The sequence below is a fragment of the Thamnophis elegans genome, chromosome 6 (assembly GCF_009769535.1).
Source record: "Thamnophis elegans isolate rThaEle1 chromosome 6, rThaEle1.pri, whole genome shotgun sequence".
Classification (NCBI taxonomy): domain Eukaryota; kingdom Metazoa; phylum Chordata; class Lepidosauria; order Squamata; family Colubridae; genus Thamnophis; species Thamnophis elegans.
Genome location: NC_045546.1, coordinates 567,449 through 582,185, shown reverse-complemented (window position 1 = coordinate 582,185; position 14,737 = coordinate 567,449). Strand labels below are relative to the sequence as shown.

General features: G+C 55.8%; 1 protein-coding gene across 3 annotated transcripts in view; it reads left to right on the top strand.

Moving 5' to 3' along the window:
- STIM1 (stromal interaction molecule 1) overlaps positions 1 to 14,737 on the top strand; it is a 62,719-nt gene that overhangs the window by 38,876 nt on the left and 9,106 nt on the right. For all 3 annotated transcript variants that reach the window (XM_032219156.1, XM_032219157.1, XM_032219158.1), the window contains exons 3-6: positions 6,065 to 6,179; positions 10,166 to 10,277; positions 11,306 to 11,421; positions 14,035 to 14,212. In XM_032219156.1, coding sequence (XP_032075047.1) covers positions 6,065 to 6,179; positions 10,166 to 10,277; positions 11,306 to 11,421; positions 14,035 to 14,212 — 521 coding nt within the window. The remainder of the gene's footprint in view (positions 1 to 6,064; positions 6,180 to 10,165; positions 10,278 to 11,305; positions 11,422 to 14,034; positions 14,213 to 14,737) is intronic.

Below are 14,737 nucleotides of genomic sequence, written 5' to 3'. Positions count from 1 at the left end.
GGGGCTGGGGAAGGGGAAGGGTCCCACAGGGAGGCAGCAAACCTCTGCAGAGCGAGGGAGGAGGGGAAAGGAGAGAGCTGGAGGGTCTCCACACAAAACATCCCCTTCCTCCAGGCTTTACAAGCTCCCTTTTTATGGAGGACTCAGAGGAAGGAGACTCTGGGAGGAGATGAGGAGAGGACAGGATGTCCGTCATGTGGGGGCCTTGGTGCTCTCTGAGCTCATTGCTAGCCCCCCCCCCTCCTCCTCCTCCTCCCTGCAAACCCTCCTCCCTTCTAGCATTGATGATGCTCCTAGCTGGATCAAGAAACATCTGCAAGAAAACCACCAAGTTCAGAGAGCACCAAGGACCCCCTCCTCTCCACAGCCCCCCTCCCTTCTAGCACTGATGATGTTCCCTCGATGGGCCATGAAACAGCCAAGCTCAGAGACCCCCTGGGACACCCCCTCACACACAGTTCATGTCCCAAAGATCCCCTTCGGTTATCGCTCTTCACATTTGATGGCTTCTCAAGAAACGTTGCAAGAAATCCCAGCCATTTATGGACTTGAAGAAGTAGGACCGGTCAGTTGAGATGACCCTTCCTTCCTTCAGATGCACCACTGCAGAAGCCCAGGACAGAGTTCCCTCCCTCCCTCCCTCCCTGAGATCCATCCATTGGCAAGGACAAGCCTCTCCTACCCATAGCGCTGTGTGTGTGTGTGTGTGTGTGTCTGAGCCCCCACACGTCACTCAAGCGCAGTTGACCGGCTCCTCAGCTGCCGTCTTAATATAGTCCCGGGGAGCCTTTCCAAGATCCAATTTGAGCTCCCGATCAGCTCCCTGCAAATCCTCTCCTCCAAGATCGGTTTTCTCCTCCTGCCCATCAGGTCACTAAGGAGACCCGTCAGCATTCGGGAGCCCCCCCCCCCTCCCTTCAGCCCCAGGCCGCCACCGTTTATATCCACGACAGCAGAGTTTTGGGGAAGACCCTTGGGTGATGATAGGGGAGAAGAGCCTTTTATTCAGCCACGGGTGGGTTGGGGAATTCCGGGAGTTGGACCCCCCCCCCCTGCTCCAAGCCAGGTGGGTGGGTCCCCTCCACCCAGCCCCCCCAGAGCCCTGCGCAGGAGTTCTCGCAGCTTGTATGGGGATTTTGCAGATTGACGTCTTGTGGTGGTCCTTTGGGGTCCCTGAGCTCCTTGACCCCTTGTTCCCTCCTCCGGCTTTTCTGGTGGGCATCTTACGGGCGAACCCTTCCTCCCCCTTCCCTCACCCCCCCCTTTTCAAAATGCACTTTCGTTCTTTCTCCTTTTGTGACAGTTTAGTAGTTTTGAGTCTCCTCTTCTGAGCCTTGTTCCATTAGGTGGACATAGGAAGCGGGAGGATCCCACATTGAGGGGGGCCCTCTGGGTGGGCGGGCAGGTGCGCCAAGGTGCCCCACTCGGGGTCTCCTACTGAGAACTGGAAATCTTGATTGGGCTGTGCCAGGAAGGAGGGAGGGAGGGAGGGAAGGAAAGAAGGAAGTAAGGAAGGCAGGCACAGCCTATGGGCTCCTGGCTGCCCAGAAGACCCCCACGGCACCAGCAGCAGAAGCTCCGCCTGGCTGCCCCCTCTTCCTGGGGCCCTTGGAAGGCGGACCTCGCAGGGATCACTTTCCCTTCCTGAGCTAAATATACCCAGCAACAGCTGGTTCCTCTGCCTGCTTCCCTGGGGGTGGTCAGGGCTGCTGCGAGCGGCATGGAGGCTCTGGATGTCCTTGCCAGGCTCTGGCTGGAGGTCACGGGCTGGGCTGGGGGGAGGGGGGGGCTGCATGGAAGCAGGCCTGTGCCTCGACACACAACACACACACACACACACACAGGCCACAGGGCTTGGCTGCAGGGCTTAAGCAGAGCCGTCTGTCCGTCCGTCCGTGATCTTGGAGCATCTTGAGAAGTTTCATCTCTAACCTTCTGGCCTTTCTCTCTGCTTGCAACCCCGGCCTGGCTTTCTGCAAAGGTCACTCACTGCAAGGCCCGGAGGGTCTCCCTGGCCCTTCCACAGGGGGCTTTTGGGAGGCCCAGCCAGCCGGAAGAACATCACAGAGGAAGGAGGAGGAGGAGAGAAGAGAGCTGGAAGGGACCTTGGAGGTCCTCTAGTCCAGTGTTTGTCAACCTTGGTGACTTGAAGTCCTGTGGACTTCAACTCCCAGAATCCCCCAGCCAGGGATTCTGGGAGTTGAAGTCCACAGGACTTCAAGTCACCAAGGTTGACAAACACTGCTCTAGTCCAGCTCCTGTCACCCACCCACCCACAGGCATTTCCCCATAAGGTCCACCCTAGAACAAAGGGTAACAAGAGTTGGAAGGGACCTTGGAGGTCTTCCAGTCCACCCCCTCCTGCTCAAGCAGGGGACCCTCCACCATTTCTGACGGATGTCAGCCCAGCCTCTTCTTGAAAGCCTCCAGGGATGGAGCCCCCACAAGGTCTGGAGGGAAGCCCTCCCCGCCACTGGTTGATGGTCCTCCCTGCCAGGACATTCCTCCTTAGATCCAGTTTGCTTCCCTCCTGGAATAGCCTCCACCTTCCTCGTCCTGCTTCCTGGAGTTTTGGGGAACAGGTGGAGCTGCCTTCTTCTCTGGGGCAGCCCCTGAGATACTTTCCCCCTTTTTTTCTAGACTGCCCCAAGCCAAACCCTGCAAGTGGTTCTTCAGAGGTTTCAGCCTCCCGGCCGTTAATGGTCTCTGTGCTTTTCCCAGAGTCTCAGCACCTTTTTTGTCAGGTGGGGACCAAACCTGGATGTCGGATTCCAGGTGGGGCCCTACGGAGGCTTTGCAAAGCGATGCTGACTCTTCCCGGGACTTTGATGCCAGGCCTCTGTTTATGCGACCCCGGGTGGTCGTATTCTTCGGCTGCGGCTGCTGCACACGGCTGGCTCATATATTTAAGGGATCGTCCACCAGGAAAGGATCCCTCCAGGCCCAGCGGTGGCTCCCGTGTGTGTGTGTGTGTGTGTGTGTGTGTGTGTAGCCCTGGGAGGTTTCTGTTGCCATTAGCTGCTTTTTCCCTCCAACACCCCTTTTCTTCCCTTTGTGGCTGTGGCTGTGAAGGCAGCACCCTCCTCCCTGCCTGTGGCTTGCAGGCTCCTTTCGGAGGGGAAAAAAAGAAATTGTTGTTTTGTTTTTGACACTCTCGATTTGACTTTGCTTTTTTTTCAAGCCCAGAGTTTGCGAGTGGTGGTGAGAAGCAGGAAATGGTGTCAACTCATCTCCTGCCTCCGTCTTTTTTTCTTCTTCTCCTATCTGGGTGCTTTTTTTAAAAAAAGAAATATGCAAATGCTTTTGCAACGAGGCCTGCTTAAAAGCCACAGCCACTGACTGGGGGGGGGGGGGGAGTGTTCAGCTCAGGAACACTGGAGCCTAAACTTAACGGGCGACTCCTGGCTGCACATGGGTGGAGTGGAAAGGAGCTGCTTTCATGCTTTCTGCCTGCAAATACGGGAATCTCCCCAGGGTGGCCAGGTAGAGCTCTGGAGGAGGGCTGTGGCCAGCTGAGGTGGCGGAGTGGTTAGAGTGCAGTACTGTAGGCTACTTCAGCTGACTGCTAGTTCTGCAGTTCAGCGGTTCAAATCTCACCGGCTCAAAGGTTGACTCAGCCTTCCATCCTTCCGAGGTGGGTGAAATGAGGACCCGGATTGTTGTTGGGGGCGATATGCTGACTCTGCAAACCGCTTAGAGAGGGCTGAAAGCCCTATGAAGCGGTATATAAGTCTAACTGCTATTGCTATTGCTGTCCACCCTTGGGGACTCTGGTGGGCTCCAACTCCCAGAATCCCCCAGCCAGCTAGACAGCAGAAGGCTTCGTTCTCTGTTCATGTGCAAGTGTTCCTTTCCCTGCCAGAGTTGCCCAAGCAGGAAGCTACCGACTCAAGACAAAGAATAAACCGCCACAAGGAACCATCAAGGACCAGTGGCGGATTGGGGCTCACTGGTGCCCTACGCACTCACAAATCTTGCTGCCCCCCCTTCCCTCCCTTGTACAGACTGTACAAATCTTCATTGGTTTTTTTCTTTCTCAACTTTGTGGTGCCCGCTTTGGGCCCAGTGGTGCCCTTAGCATGCGCTTAGTCTGCTTAAGCCAGTGTTTCTCAACCTTGGCGACTTTAAGTCCTGCGGACTTCAATTCCCAGAATCCCCCAGCCAGCTGTGGGAGTTGAAGTCCGCAGGACTTAAAGTCGCCAAGGTTGAGAAACACTGGCTTAAGAGTTCATACAGCACTGCCAAGAACTCTCCCTTCAACCCTGAGCCACGAGCATAAAATGAGAGCAAACCCTTCTTCCTTCTAGCGCTGACGATGTTACCCAGTCGGGTCAAGAAACGCCTGCTAGAAGCCCACAGTTCTGTTCCTCCTCCTCTACCGCTCCACAAACCCCCAACCCCTGTTAACCCTGAGTATGTTCCCTAGTTGGGTCATGAAAGGCTTGCAAGGAAACCACCAGAGCTCAGAGCACCCCAAGGAGCCCCGAAGTCCTACCCTGAGCCACAACGGTTCCCTTCTATTGGGTCTCCTTGTGTCTCCCCCCCCTCCCCATGAGATCATCCGCTTGGGTGGAACATAAAAGAGGTCATCAAGTCACTCATTGCTCAGCCCGTGACCCATGGAGGCGGCTGGCTCCTTTGCCCCCAACTTCTCCATCTGGGACCCCGTCTTGTACCCACATTGTTACCCTGGGAAGGGGCCCTGGGGCTCTTCTGCACCAACCCCCTGCTCAAGCATGGAAACCCTGTACCCCCCAGTGGCCAACCTATGGCACCTGTTCCAGAGGTGGCACGCAAAGCCCTCTCGGTGTGTGCCAAGGCCAGGGAGCATGCGTGCACCGGGAACCCAAAGACCAGGGGCTGCCTTGCGCATGTGCACCGGCCAGCTGGTTTTGGGGATTGTGGTGCTCTGGCACGCATGTGCGCATTTGGTTTGGGCACTCGGTGCTGAAAGGTTTTGCCATGACTGCCCTAGAACATTCCGGAGAAACGCTGTCCAGGCTCTTCTTTGAAAACTGCAGGGAGCCACAACTTCTGACAACTTTTGTGCCCACCAGCACAAAAAAAAGGCTCCGTTTATGGGCGGAGCGTTTTCTTCTGGGGCAGCCCCCGCCTTCAGTGATGGAATAAAAGAATGAGAAGACTCGGGAGGGGCTTTGGAGGCCATCTAGTCCAGCCCCCCCCCTGCTCAAGCAGGAGGCCTGCCTAGGCTGTTGCAAAAAAGCCCGTCTGGCACACCCGTCCCTTGCAAGGTTGCTGAGCTGCGACAGCTGTTGGCGAGGGCAGAAGCAGCGAAAGGACGCAGGGGAACCGGACAGGTGGATGCTCCCCCCCCGCCCCCTGCAGAGCTGTCTGTCATGGGGCAGGCGGGTCTCGTGCAGGAAGCAGGCGGGGGAAAAGAGGGCAGGTTTCCAGACCACCAAGAGCATCCCTTCCTCCCCATGTTTTGGTGAAATCCATTTGCATAAGAGCCAGGAAGGCGCTTGGCCCAGATCCAGCCTCCTCCGGTTGGCAGGGAGCCTGGCAAGGGCCTGTCCTTTGCGTAGGACGGGCATAACTGGTTGGCATTGACTGTCAGACCTGCCTTGACTGAAGACGTTTGGGAAAGAAAGACTCTCGACTGCATTGGGTGGAAGTGAGAGGTTCCTTTACTAAAGTTAAGTGGTTGCAGCGGAAGTGAAGCTACCGGAGATCTGAAGATTCCCCTGCAAAGGTTACACTTTCCCCCCTTTCCCTGGCCCTCCACCCACCCACCCCGGTTGACCAATCCCTCAGCGTCCAATAAGATGCCTTTATGATGCTTTGGGAAGAGCTTGAAGCACGGGGCCTCTCAAGGCAGTTTCGCATTCGGCCAGGTGTCCTCATTGGCTGGTTTATTCCGATTTGGCACCTCTGGTCCTCACTAACGAGTCAATCTCCCCCCCCCCCAATCAATTATCTTCTGCTTCCCCACCCCCAGATCCCTTCCCCCTCCCCCTCCCTTGCAATTGACGGCAGGATGCCCCCCAAGTGAAGCCCCTGAAGATGGGAGAGCCCTAACCTGGCCTTTATCTCCCTTTCCCAGTTCCTGCGGGAGGACCTGAATTACCACGACCCCACCGTCAAGCACAGCACCTTCCACGGGGAGGACAAGCTCATCAGCGTGGAGGACCTCTGGAAGGCCTGGAAGGCCTCGGAAGGTAAGCCCACAGGGCACACCCACAGCTGGGGGCTGCCAGGGGGGAGCCAGGCGGGCAGCTCACAGGGTCTCGACTGCAGGAAGGGCTGCTTGGCCCCCACAAGACCCCCCAGGGAAGTGCAAGAGAAGAGATGGAGGTCCCCCTCACCTCACCCCCCCCAGGAAGGGCAGCACAGGACAGGCTTAAGGTGGCCAATGGTTCCAGCCCCACACAAGGAAGCCCTCCAGGGGTTCTGCTTGTCTCCTCAAGAGGGACCCCTGGGAACCTCTGGGAACTGCTGGGGCTTTTCACCCACTTTGGCTGCTCTCTTGAGTTTTGGTGGTTTTCTTGCAGATGTTTCATGACCCAACTAGGGAACATCATCAGTGCAAAGAGGGTGTGTGCGGAGAGGAGGAGGACTGTGGGGTTCTCTGTGATCTCTCAGCTTGATTCATGGCCCAACAAGGGAACATCATCAGGGCTAGAAGGGAATGGGGTTTTATCTTGTTCATGCACAGTAGAGAGGGTGTCCTTTCCCCTTCATCATTGCTTGATGGGGGTTGTTTGTCTGGTGCCAATCCCTGCTTCTCTGGTCGTGGCCTGCTGGAGAAGATTCGTTCTGGTCTTTTTGTTTCCTTTGTTGTCTCTCCGAATGGTGTGTAAATGTGATTGATGACACCATGGCCACTAGCACTGATGACGTTCCCTAATTTGGCTCAAGGGACGTCTGCAAGAAAACAGCCCAGCTCAGAGAGCCCCAGGGACCCCGCAGTCCCCCCCACCCCTGAGCTGCAGAGATTCTCTTCGGCTGATCCAGTTTGGCCTCTGCAAAAAGAGAGACCCGTCTCAAGCACCGGGCTGGGGAGGGGGGGAGGGGGGGAATCAGGAAGTCCGGGCACTTCAAATGAATATAAAGTTTTATTGGGAGCTTCGGCTCTCTGCAAGAATCTCAACCATGAACGGTCAAAATGAATTGGAGGCAGATGAGAGTCAGTGGAATCCAAGACTCGAGGCTGATGACGTGTTTGACTCTTCCCTCCCCTCGGGCTCAGCCCGGTCATCTCCTGTGGCCCAGGCCTCCTGCGCAAGAGGTTGGGGAAAGGCCAGTGAGAGGCAGGAGGCAACTTCCTAAGGGGAGGGGACTCTCCTGCCACCCCCCCCCCCCGGTGGGCCTTGGTTTCCTCCGCTTCCTCCTCCTCCTTCCTGATTCGGCTCCCCCTCGGCTGCTTCTGCCTCCTCCAGAGGCTTCTCTCCTCCCGCGAGGGAACCTGTTTCCGTTCCTCACAGGATTGTTTGTTTTGAAACTTTTTTTACATCGGGAGGTTCTGTTTTTCCCAAGAGTTTGGCAAGGTCTTTCGTGCAAGACGGCTGGCCGGGCCAGAGGGAAGGATGTGACAATCACGAGTCTTTCCCAAGGCGTCTTTTGGGGGGCTCCTTAGTGGAGATGTCCAGGCCGAGAGACTCGGGGTGACGTCGGAGGAATGCCCCCAAGCAGCTTTAAGGCCCCCGGACTCCAACTCCAGAGCCGGCTGAGGGATTCTGGGACTTGAAGTCCACGGGTCTTAAAGTTGGACACCCTCTGCCTTAAAGAGGAAGCACGGGAGGCAGTTGGGATGGGAGTGAGGGGGTTGAGGAGGGCCTGGGGGTCTCTCTTCCTCTGGCCACGGAGACTGGCTCCGTCCCGTAGCTTTAGGGGTCCCTGGGGGGAGATTCATCCAGAGCAGAGGGGAGGGAGGAGGGGGGGAGGGCCCTCTTCTGAGCCTCTGATCTCTCCTGGGGGTGGGGGGGAGACCCATAGCCCCCTCCCCATCATTCTAGGTGATGCCCAAAGGACTCTGAGCATCAGGGGGGGAGGCTCCCTCTCCGTTGAGGCCTTTGAGAATTTCTAAATCTCTTTCCCAAAGGAGTTCCTTTGCAGCGTCGGAGTCCTGGGGGGGCTTCCTGCTGCCGGTGCCCAGGCGCTGGGGAAGACCGGGAGGCCCTCCAGGAACAAAGAGCCGGGCTTCCCTGCAGGCGTCAGGCTGACACGGGTGCTGAGAGCGTCCTTAGATAAGAGGGCTGCTCTCCGCCAACACTCCCTGCTCACCTCTCCTGCTCTGGCTCCCTTTGCCAGAGCGGCTCTTCTCTGGGGGGGCTCTGGGCTTGCAGCCGGCTGCTCCAGGGCCCCTCCTGTCAGCCGGCTGCAGAAAGGAGGCCGAAGCTCTGGAAAGCGGGCCGAGAAGGGCCGAGGGGCTGCTTGCCAAGGGGGGACCAAGGTCTGATGAAAAGAAGGACCGGGGGGATAGGATAGAAAACCCCCGATATCTGCGGGAGGATTGTTTTGGAATTGTAACCCCTCCCCAGTCAGGGACTAAGGTGGCCAGGGATAGAAGTTAGAAGGACAGACGGACGTTTTGTGCCCCCAGAGGCCCCGTCCCAAGGGGGGGCTGGAGCTTGGGCTGGGGGATGTTGGTTCCAATCCAGCCCAGCCAATCCCCCCCCCCCTCTTTTCCTCCCTGAAGGTGACTTCCGTGTGTTTGTGTAGCTTTTAGGGGGAGGGAGGGGGAAAGGCCCTGGCCTCTCTGGGCCTGCTGACCCAGAGCTTGGCTCCCCAGCCCCATCCGAGTCGATCTGCCTGGCCGGAGCACCTCTGGCCAGAGTGACCAATGACCCCTCGGCCGACTCAGGCAGCTGGGCAGCCCCGTCTTTCCGCTCCTTCTGCTGAAGCTCAGAGGCTCCTCCGAAAGCAGCTGGAGCCCCAGTGGCAGCCGCCCAGCTGTGCCGGAGGAGGCAGAACATCTGGGAAGCCCCTCCTTCTCCCCCCCCCAGCCATTCTCCCTTCTGGTCAGCAAAGGGACGGAGCCGCAAAGCCCCTCCTCTCTCTCACATTGGGAAGGGTGTGTGTGTGTGTGAGAGAGAGATGGAGGGAGAGGGAGCGAATGAGCAGAAGGTTCCCTGGGGAGGGAAGGAAGGAAGGAAGGAAGGAAGGAAGGAAGGAAGCCGTTGGAGGCCGGGACTTTTCCTTCCTCAATGAGCTGCAGAATCCAACGGGGGAAGAGAGGCAGGAGCTCCTCCATTCATCCCCGGCTTCATCCCCCTCCCCAAATGCTTGTTTACTTTACGACAAGGCCGGCAAGGAGGCTCTTGGCCTCCAGGCTCCACCCAGCTGTGCAGAAAAACCGGCAGTCCTTGACTTACGACCACCATTCGACCCACAATTTCTGTCTCCAGTCTTCTCCCACCCCCAGCCCTTTCTCCCTTCTCCCTGCTTACTGTAAGCACAGCTGCACCAATAAGCAACAATAGAAGGGAGTTTATGCCTCCACGTCCTTTCACAGCAAGTCCTGACGGAGCAGAGCTGAGCAGAGGAGTGGTCGAAAATTAAGGCTGACTGGGATGGGAGGACCCCCCCCCGGAAGCCCCCTCCCCCCAAGGCTCTGGAAAAAGAAATCTCAAAGGTGGCAGAAGCCATCTCCTCCTTCCTCTTTTTCCTTCCCTTCTTTCTTTTCCTTCCTTTCCCTTCCTTTCCTTTCCTTGTGTTATTAGGGTGATGATGTTACTTAGTTTGTTAATAACATCTGCAAGGAAACAACCAACCTCCAAGAGCACCAAGGACCCAACATTAAAATTAAATATTGCCATTAAAACGAACAAAGATACGAAGGAAGCGATAGACGGCCGGGTGAAGACAGATTCTTCCCTTAACCCCCCCCCCCAACCCTACCCTCCCCCCCACTTTATTTCACAGGGGGCCAAGTGGGATTAGGCTCCCAAGGAGTTCGTCTCCCAGGGCACACACAGAGCGAGAGAATAATTATAACCATCACCACCATCATCCTATCAATCAGAGGAGGGAGAAGAGAAATGAATAGAAAGGATAAATAATAATAATACAGTCGTACTACCTGGTTGGTAAATGCACCGGGACCTCTGAGAGAAAAGGGGGGCTTCAGCAGAGGGACGGCAGGAGGGGGGAAAACACTCTGTGTGTGTGTGTGTGTCTCTCTCTCTCTCTGCCCCTTCTGCAGTCTACAACTGGACGGTGGAGGAGGTGGTGCAGTGGCTGATCACCTACGTGGAACTCCCCCAGTACGAAGAGACCTTCCGGAAGCTCCAGCTCACGGGCCATGCCATGCCCAGGTCAGCCTGGCCCTCCGTGGCGCCCCGGATTCAGGGTGGGGCAGGGATTCGGGGATTGTGGCTTTGGGGGAGACGGGGGTTTGGGGGAGAGGCTGCTGGTGCTCCTGCGAGACCCCCCGGCTGCTTCTCAAAACAACCGAGATTTCCTCCCCCCCCCCTCTATTCGAACCATTTACTTTTTTTAATCGCAGCTTTAGTATTTTTACAAATGGCTCAAGGGTGAGGAAGGCATCCAACCTTCTTCCTCCTATTTTCCCACCACAACAACCCTTTGAGGTGGGCTGGACTGAGAGAGTGGGACTGGCCCAAAGTCACCCAGCCGGCTCTCGTGCCCAAGGCGGGACTAGAACTCCCCGTCTCCTGGTTTCTAGGCCAGTACCTTAAGCCACTGGACCACCCGGCCTTTCTCCCCTTCTGCTGGGTTTTGTCCAGAGGCCTTTCCTGGGCCTGTTTCTCAACCTTGGCGACTTGAAGTCCTGCGGACTTCAACTCCCAGAATCCCCCAGCCAGCGCAGCTGCGCTGGCTGGGGGATTCTGGGAGTTGAAGTCCGCAGGACTTAAAGTCGCCAAGGTTGAGAAACACTGTCTTAGAGCCTCTTACGAAACTTTTCCTGGCTCCGGGAGAGAAGAAAAAGCTGCTTGGAAGTGGAAGGAGCACGGGGGGCCCTTGGTGGTCTCTGAGCTGAGTGGTTTTCTTGCAGACCTTTCATTACCCAACTAGGCAACGTCATCAGTGGCAGAAGGGAGTGTGGGTTCCTGAGAGGAGGGAGAAACATTATACATCTGCAAGAAAAGCTCCAAGCTCAGGGAGCACCAAGGACCCCACAGTCCTCCTTATCTCTGGAAGCCCCCACCTCCCTCCCCCCCACCCGGCCTTCTAGCACCAATGAGGTCACCTAGTTGAGTAATGAAACATCTGCCAAGCGTCCCAGAGGCCACAGCTGCACTCTGAGCTTCCAGCCTCCTCCTGGGCAGGTTCCGTGGAGGGAGATGGAGCTGCCTGACTCTTCTGTCGTTCCGCCTCGCAGGTTGGCAGTCACCAACGCCACCATGACGGGGGCCCTTCTCAAGATGACCGACAGGAGCCACCGGCAGAAGCTGCAGCTCAAAGCCCTGGACACCGTCCTCTTCGGCCCGCCTCTCCGTGAGTGGCTCTCCCAGGACGATGGAAGGCAGAGAGGGAGTGTGTGTGCGTGTGTGTGTGTGCGTGGGGGGGGGGCAGAGGGATGGGACGGGGCTGTCACTCCCATCACCCTTACAGCCGAAGTGGCGCAGTGGTTAAATGCAGCACTGCAGGCTACTTCAGCTGACTGCAGTTCAGCGGTTCTAATCTCACCGGCTCAGGGTTGACTCAGCCTTCCATCCTTCCGAGGTGGGTAAAATGAGGACCCAGATTGTTGTTGGGGGCAAGTTGCTGACTCTGTAAACCGCTTAGAGAGGGCTGAAAGCCCTATGAAGCGGTATATAAGTCTAACTGCTATTGCTAGATAGATAGATAGATAGATAGATAGATAGATAGATAGATGGATAGATGGATAGATGGATAGATGGATAGATGGATAGATGGATAGATGGATAGATGGATAGATGGATAGATGGATAGATGGATAGATGGATAGATGGATAGATGGATAGATAGATAGATAGATAGATAGACAGACAGACAGACAGACAGATGATAAACAGATATAATGCATGGATGGATGGATGGATGGATGGATGGATGGATGGATGGATGGATGATAGATAGATAGATAGATAGATAGATAGATAGATAGATGGATAGATGGATAGATGGATAGATGGATAGATGGATAGATGGATAGATGGATAGATGGATAGATAGATAGATAGATAGATAGATAGATAGATAGATAGATAGATAGATAGATAGATAGATAGATAGACAGACAGACAGACAGACAGACAGACAGATGATAAACAGATATAATGCATGGATGGATGGATGGATGGATGGATGATAGATAGATAGATAGATAGATAGATAGATAGATAGATAGATTGATAGATAGATGATAGATATAGATAGATAAGAGCCGAGGTGGCGCAGTGGTTAAATGCAGCACTGCAGGCCACTTCAGCTGACTGCTATCTGCAGTTCGGCGGTTCAAATCTCACCGGCTCAGGGTTGACTCAACCTTCCATCCTTCCGAGGTGGGTGAAATGAGGACCCGGATTGTTGTTGGGGGCGATAAGCTGACTCTGTAAACCGCTTAGAGAGGGCTGAAAACCCTATGAAGCGGTATATAAGTCTAACTATTGCTTGCTTGCTTACTCTTGACCCAAGCAGGGCAAGGAGTTGTGGGGACGTCAGTTCAAGCCGTCCGAAGGCTGGAATAGATTTCCCGGCAGCCCCGAAACGCTGCGACTTCCCTCCCTGCGGCTTGGCTGAGGCCTTTCCGAGGAAGTGTGACCGGTTGTGTGTGTGTGTGTGTGATCACAACTCTTTGAGGTTTGCAGTGAAAGCCAGCTGTGACTCTTCTGGGTTGGCCAGGGAGGAGGAAATGCTTGAAGACTGCCCCTCCCTGGCGGGGCCTCTGTGCCCAGTTTTGAATGACATCAGGTGGCAAACACAGTTTCTGCCTTTTGCAAACAAACAAAAATACGTTACGGCCGTCAAGCAACCTGCGACAGTGACGGCCTCACTTCATTCCAGTTGTAAGTCAGGGACTTACTCAGAATTCTTATTTATTCATTCCATCGATCACGTTTATACGCTGCCCTGTTCTTGCGCTGAAGGGAGCTGAAGGCTTGACCAAATCCCCTCTCCAGGGAGTCCTCGACTTACAGCCATTCGCTTAGTGGCCGAAGCTACGACGGCACTAAAAAGCTGACCGTTGTTCACACTTTCACGACCGTGGGGTCAGGGGATCAGAATCCAGACGCCTGGCAGCTGGTTCTCTATTTACGACGGCCGATGCGATCCCCTTTTGCAACCTCCTGGCAAGCGAAGCCAATGGGGGGGGAACTCGGATTCAATTAACGGCCAGGTCGCTCACTTAACAGGTGCAGTGATTCTCTTAATGGCGTGAAACGAGGCCGAGCTGACTTAATTGTGTTTTCTTAGCAGCGAAAAACTGTGGTCGTAAGTCGAGGACGACCTGTAAGCGCAGTGGGAGGTTTTTTTTGCTCTCGTCTTGTTTCCTAGTTGCAGGGCCTGGGGTGTGTCCTTGTGTTTGTGTTGGAAGTGTGTGTGTGTGTGTGTTTTCTATTTCATCGTCATGAAGCCATCAGTGCAGAAGTAAACAGGACGGGCTGCAGTTTCTCTATGGTTTTTGAAAAAAGGAAGGTTGCACTCTAATCCCTTGGAACCCATTCACGGCTTTCAGACTTAATTGTGTGTGTGTGTGTGTGTGTGTGTGTGTGTTTGTAGATTTAAATCAGTGTTTCTCAACCTTGGCAACTTGAAGATGTCCGGACTTCAACTCCCAGAATCCCCCAGCCAGCATTCGCCCCTTCCGGCTCTGTGATTCTGTTACTTCGATCTCTGGGGCTGCAGAGAGAGGAGGGTGGGGGCGACCCCCATGGAGAAGCAGGCCCCTTCTGCCCCCCACCCCCACCCCCCATTCTTGGCCGTTCCAGGAGAGACGGTGGGTTCTCCCTCCTGATGGGAGGATTCCCTTCCCTTGCCTGGAATCCGGAAGCCAGACAGGATCAAAGGAGGATCCGAGGGGGGGAGGGGGGGAGGCGCTGGGTGGGTGTCCTGGTTGACGCTCTGCCCCTTCTCTCCCCCCAGTCACCCGCCACAACCACCTGAAGGACTTCCTGCTGGTGGTCTCCATCGTGATTGGCGTGGGGGGCTGCTGGTTCGCCTACATCCAGAACCGCTACTCCAAGGAGCACATGAAGAAGATGATGAAGGACCTGGAGGGCCTCCACAGGGCGGAGCAGAGCCTCCACGACCTCCAGGAAAGGTGGGTGGGTGGGTGGGCCGGCTCCCCCTTCCAGCTGGAAGCCTTGACGGAGGCTGGTCCCCCTCCCTCCCTCCCTTTCCTTCCTTCCTTCCTTTCCTTCCTCCCTCCCTCCCTTCCTTCCTTCCTTCCCTTCCTCCCTTCCATCTTCCATCTTCCTTCCTTCCTTCTATCTTCCTTCCTTCCCTCCCTCCCTCCCTTCCTTCCATCTTCCTTCCTTCCCCCCTCTCTCCCTTCCATCTTCCTTCTATCTTCCTCCCTTCTATCTTCCATCTTCCTTCCTTCCCTCCCTCCTCCCTCCTTTCCTTTCCTCCCTTCCTTCCTTCCCTCCCTCCCCCCTTCCTTCCTTCCATCCTTCCTTCCCTCCCTCCCTCCCTTCCATCTTCCTTCCTTCCTTCCTCTGTGCGCTCGGGTGAAGCCTGCATGTGCTTCAGCTCCCTGGAGAAACGCTGAATGAATCCTCCCCCCCCCCCCCGCCTGCCCGGGTGAGCGTGGTGGGCCCCCTCCTTGGACGTCAGGGAGATGGTT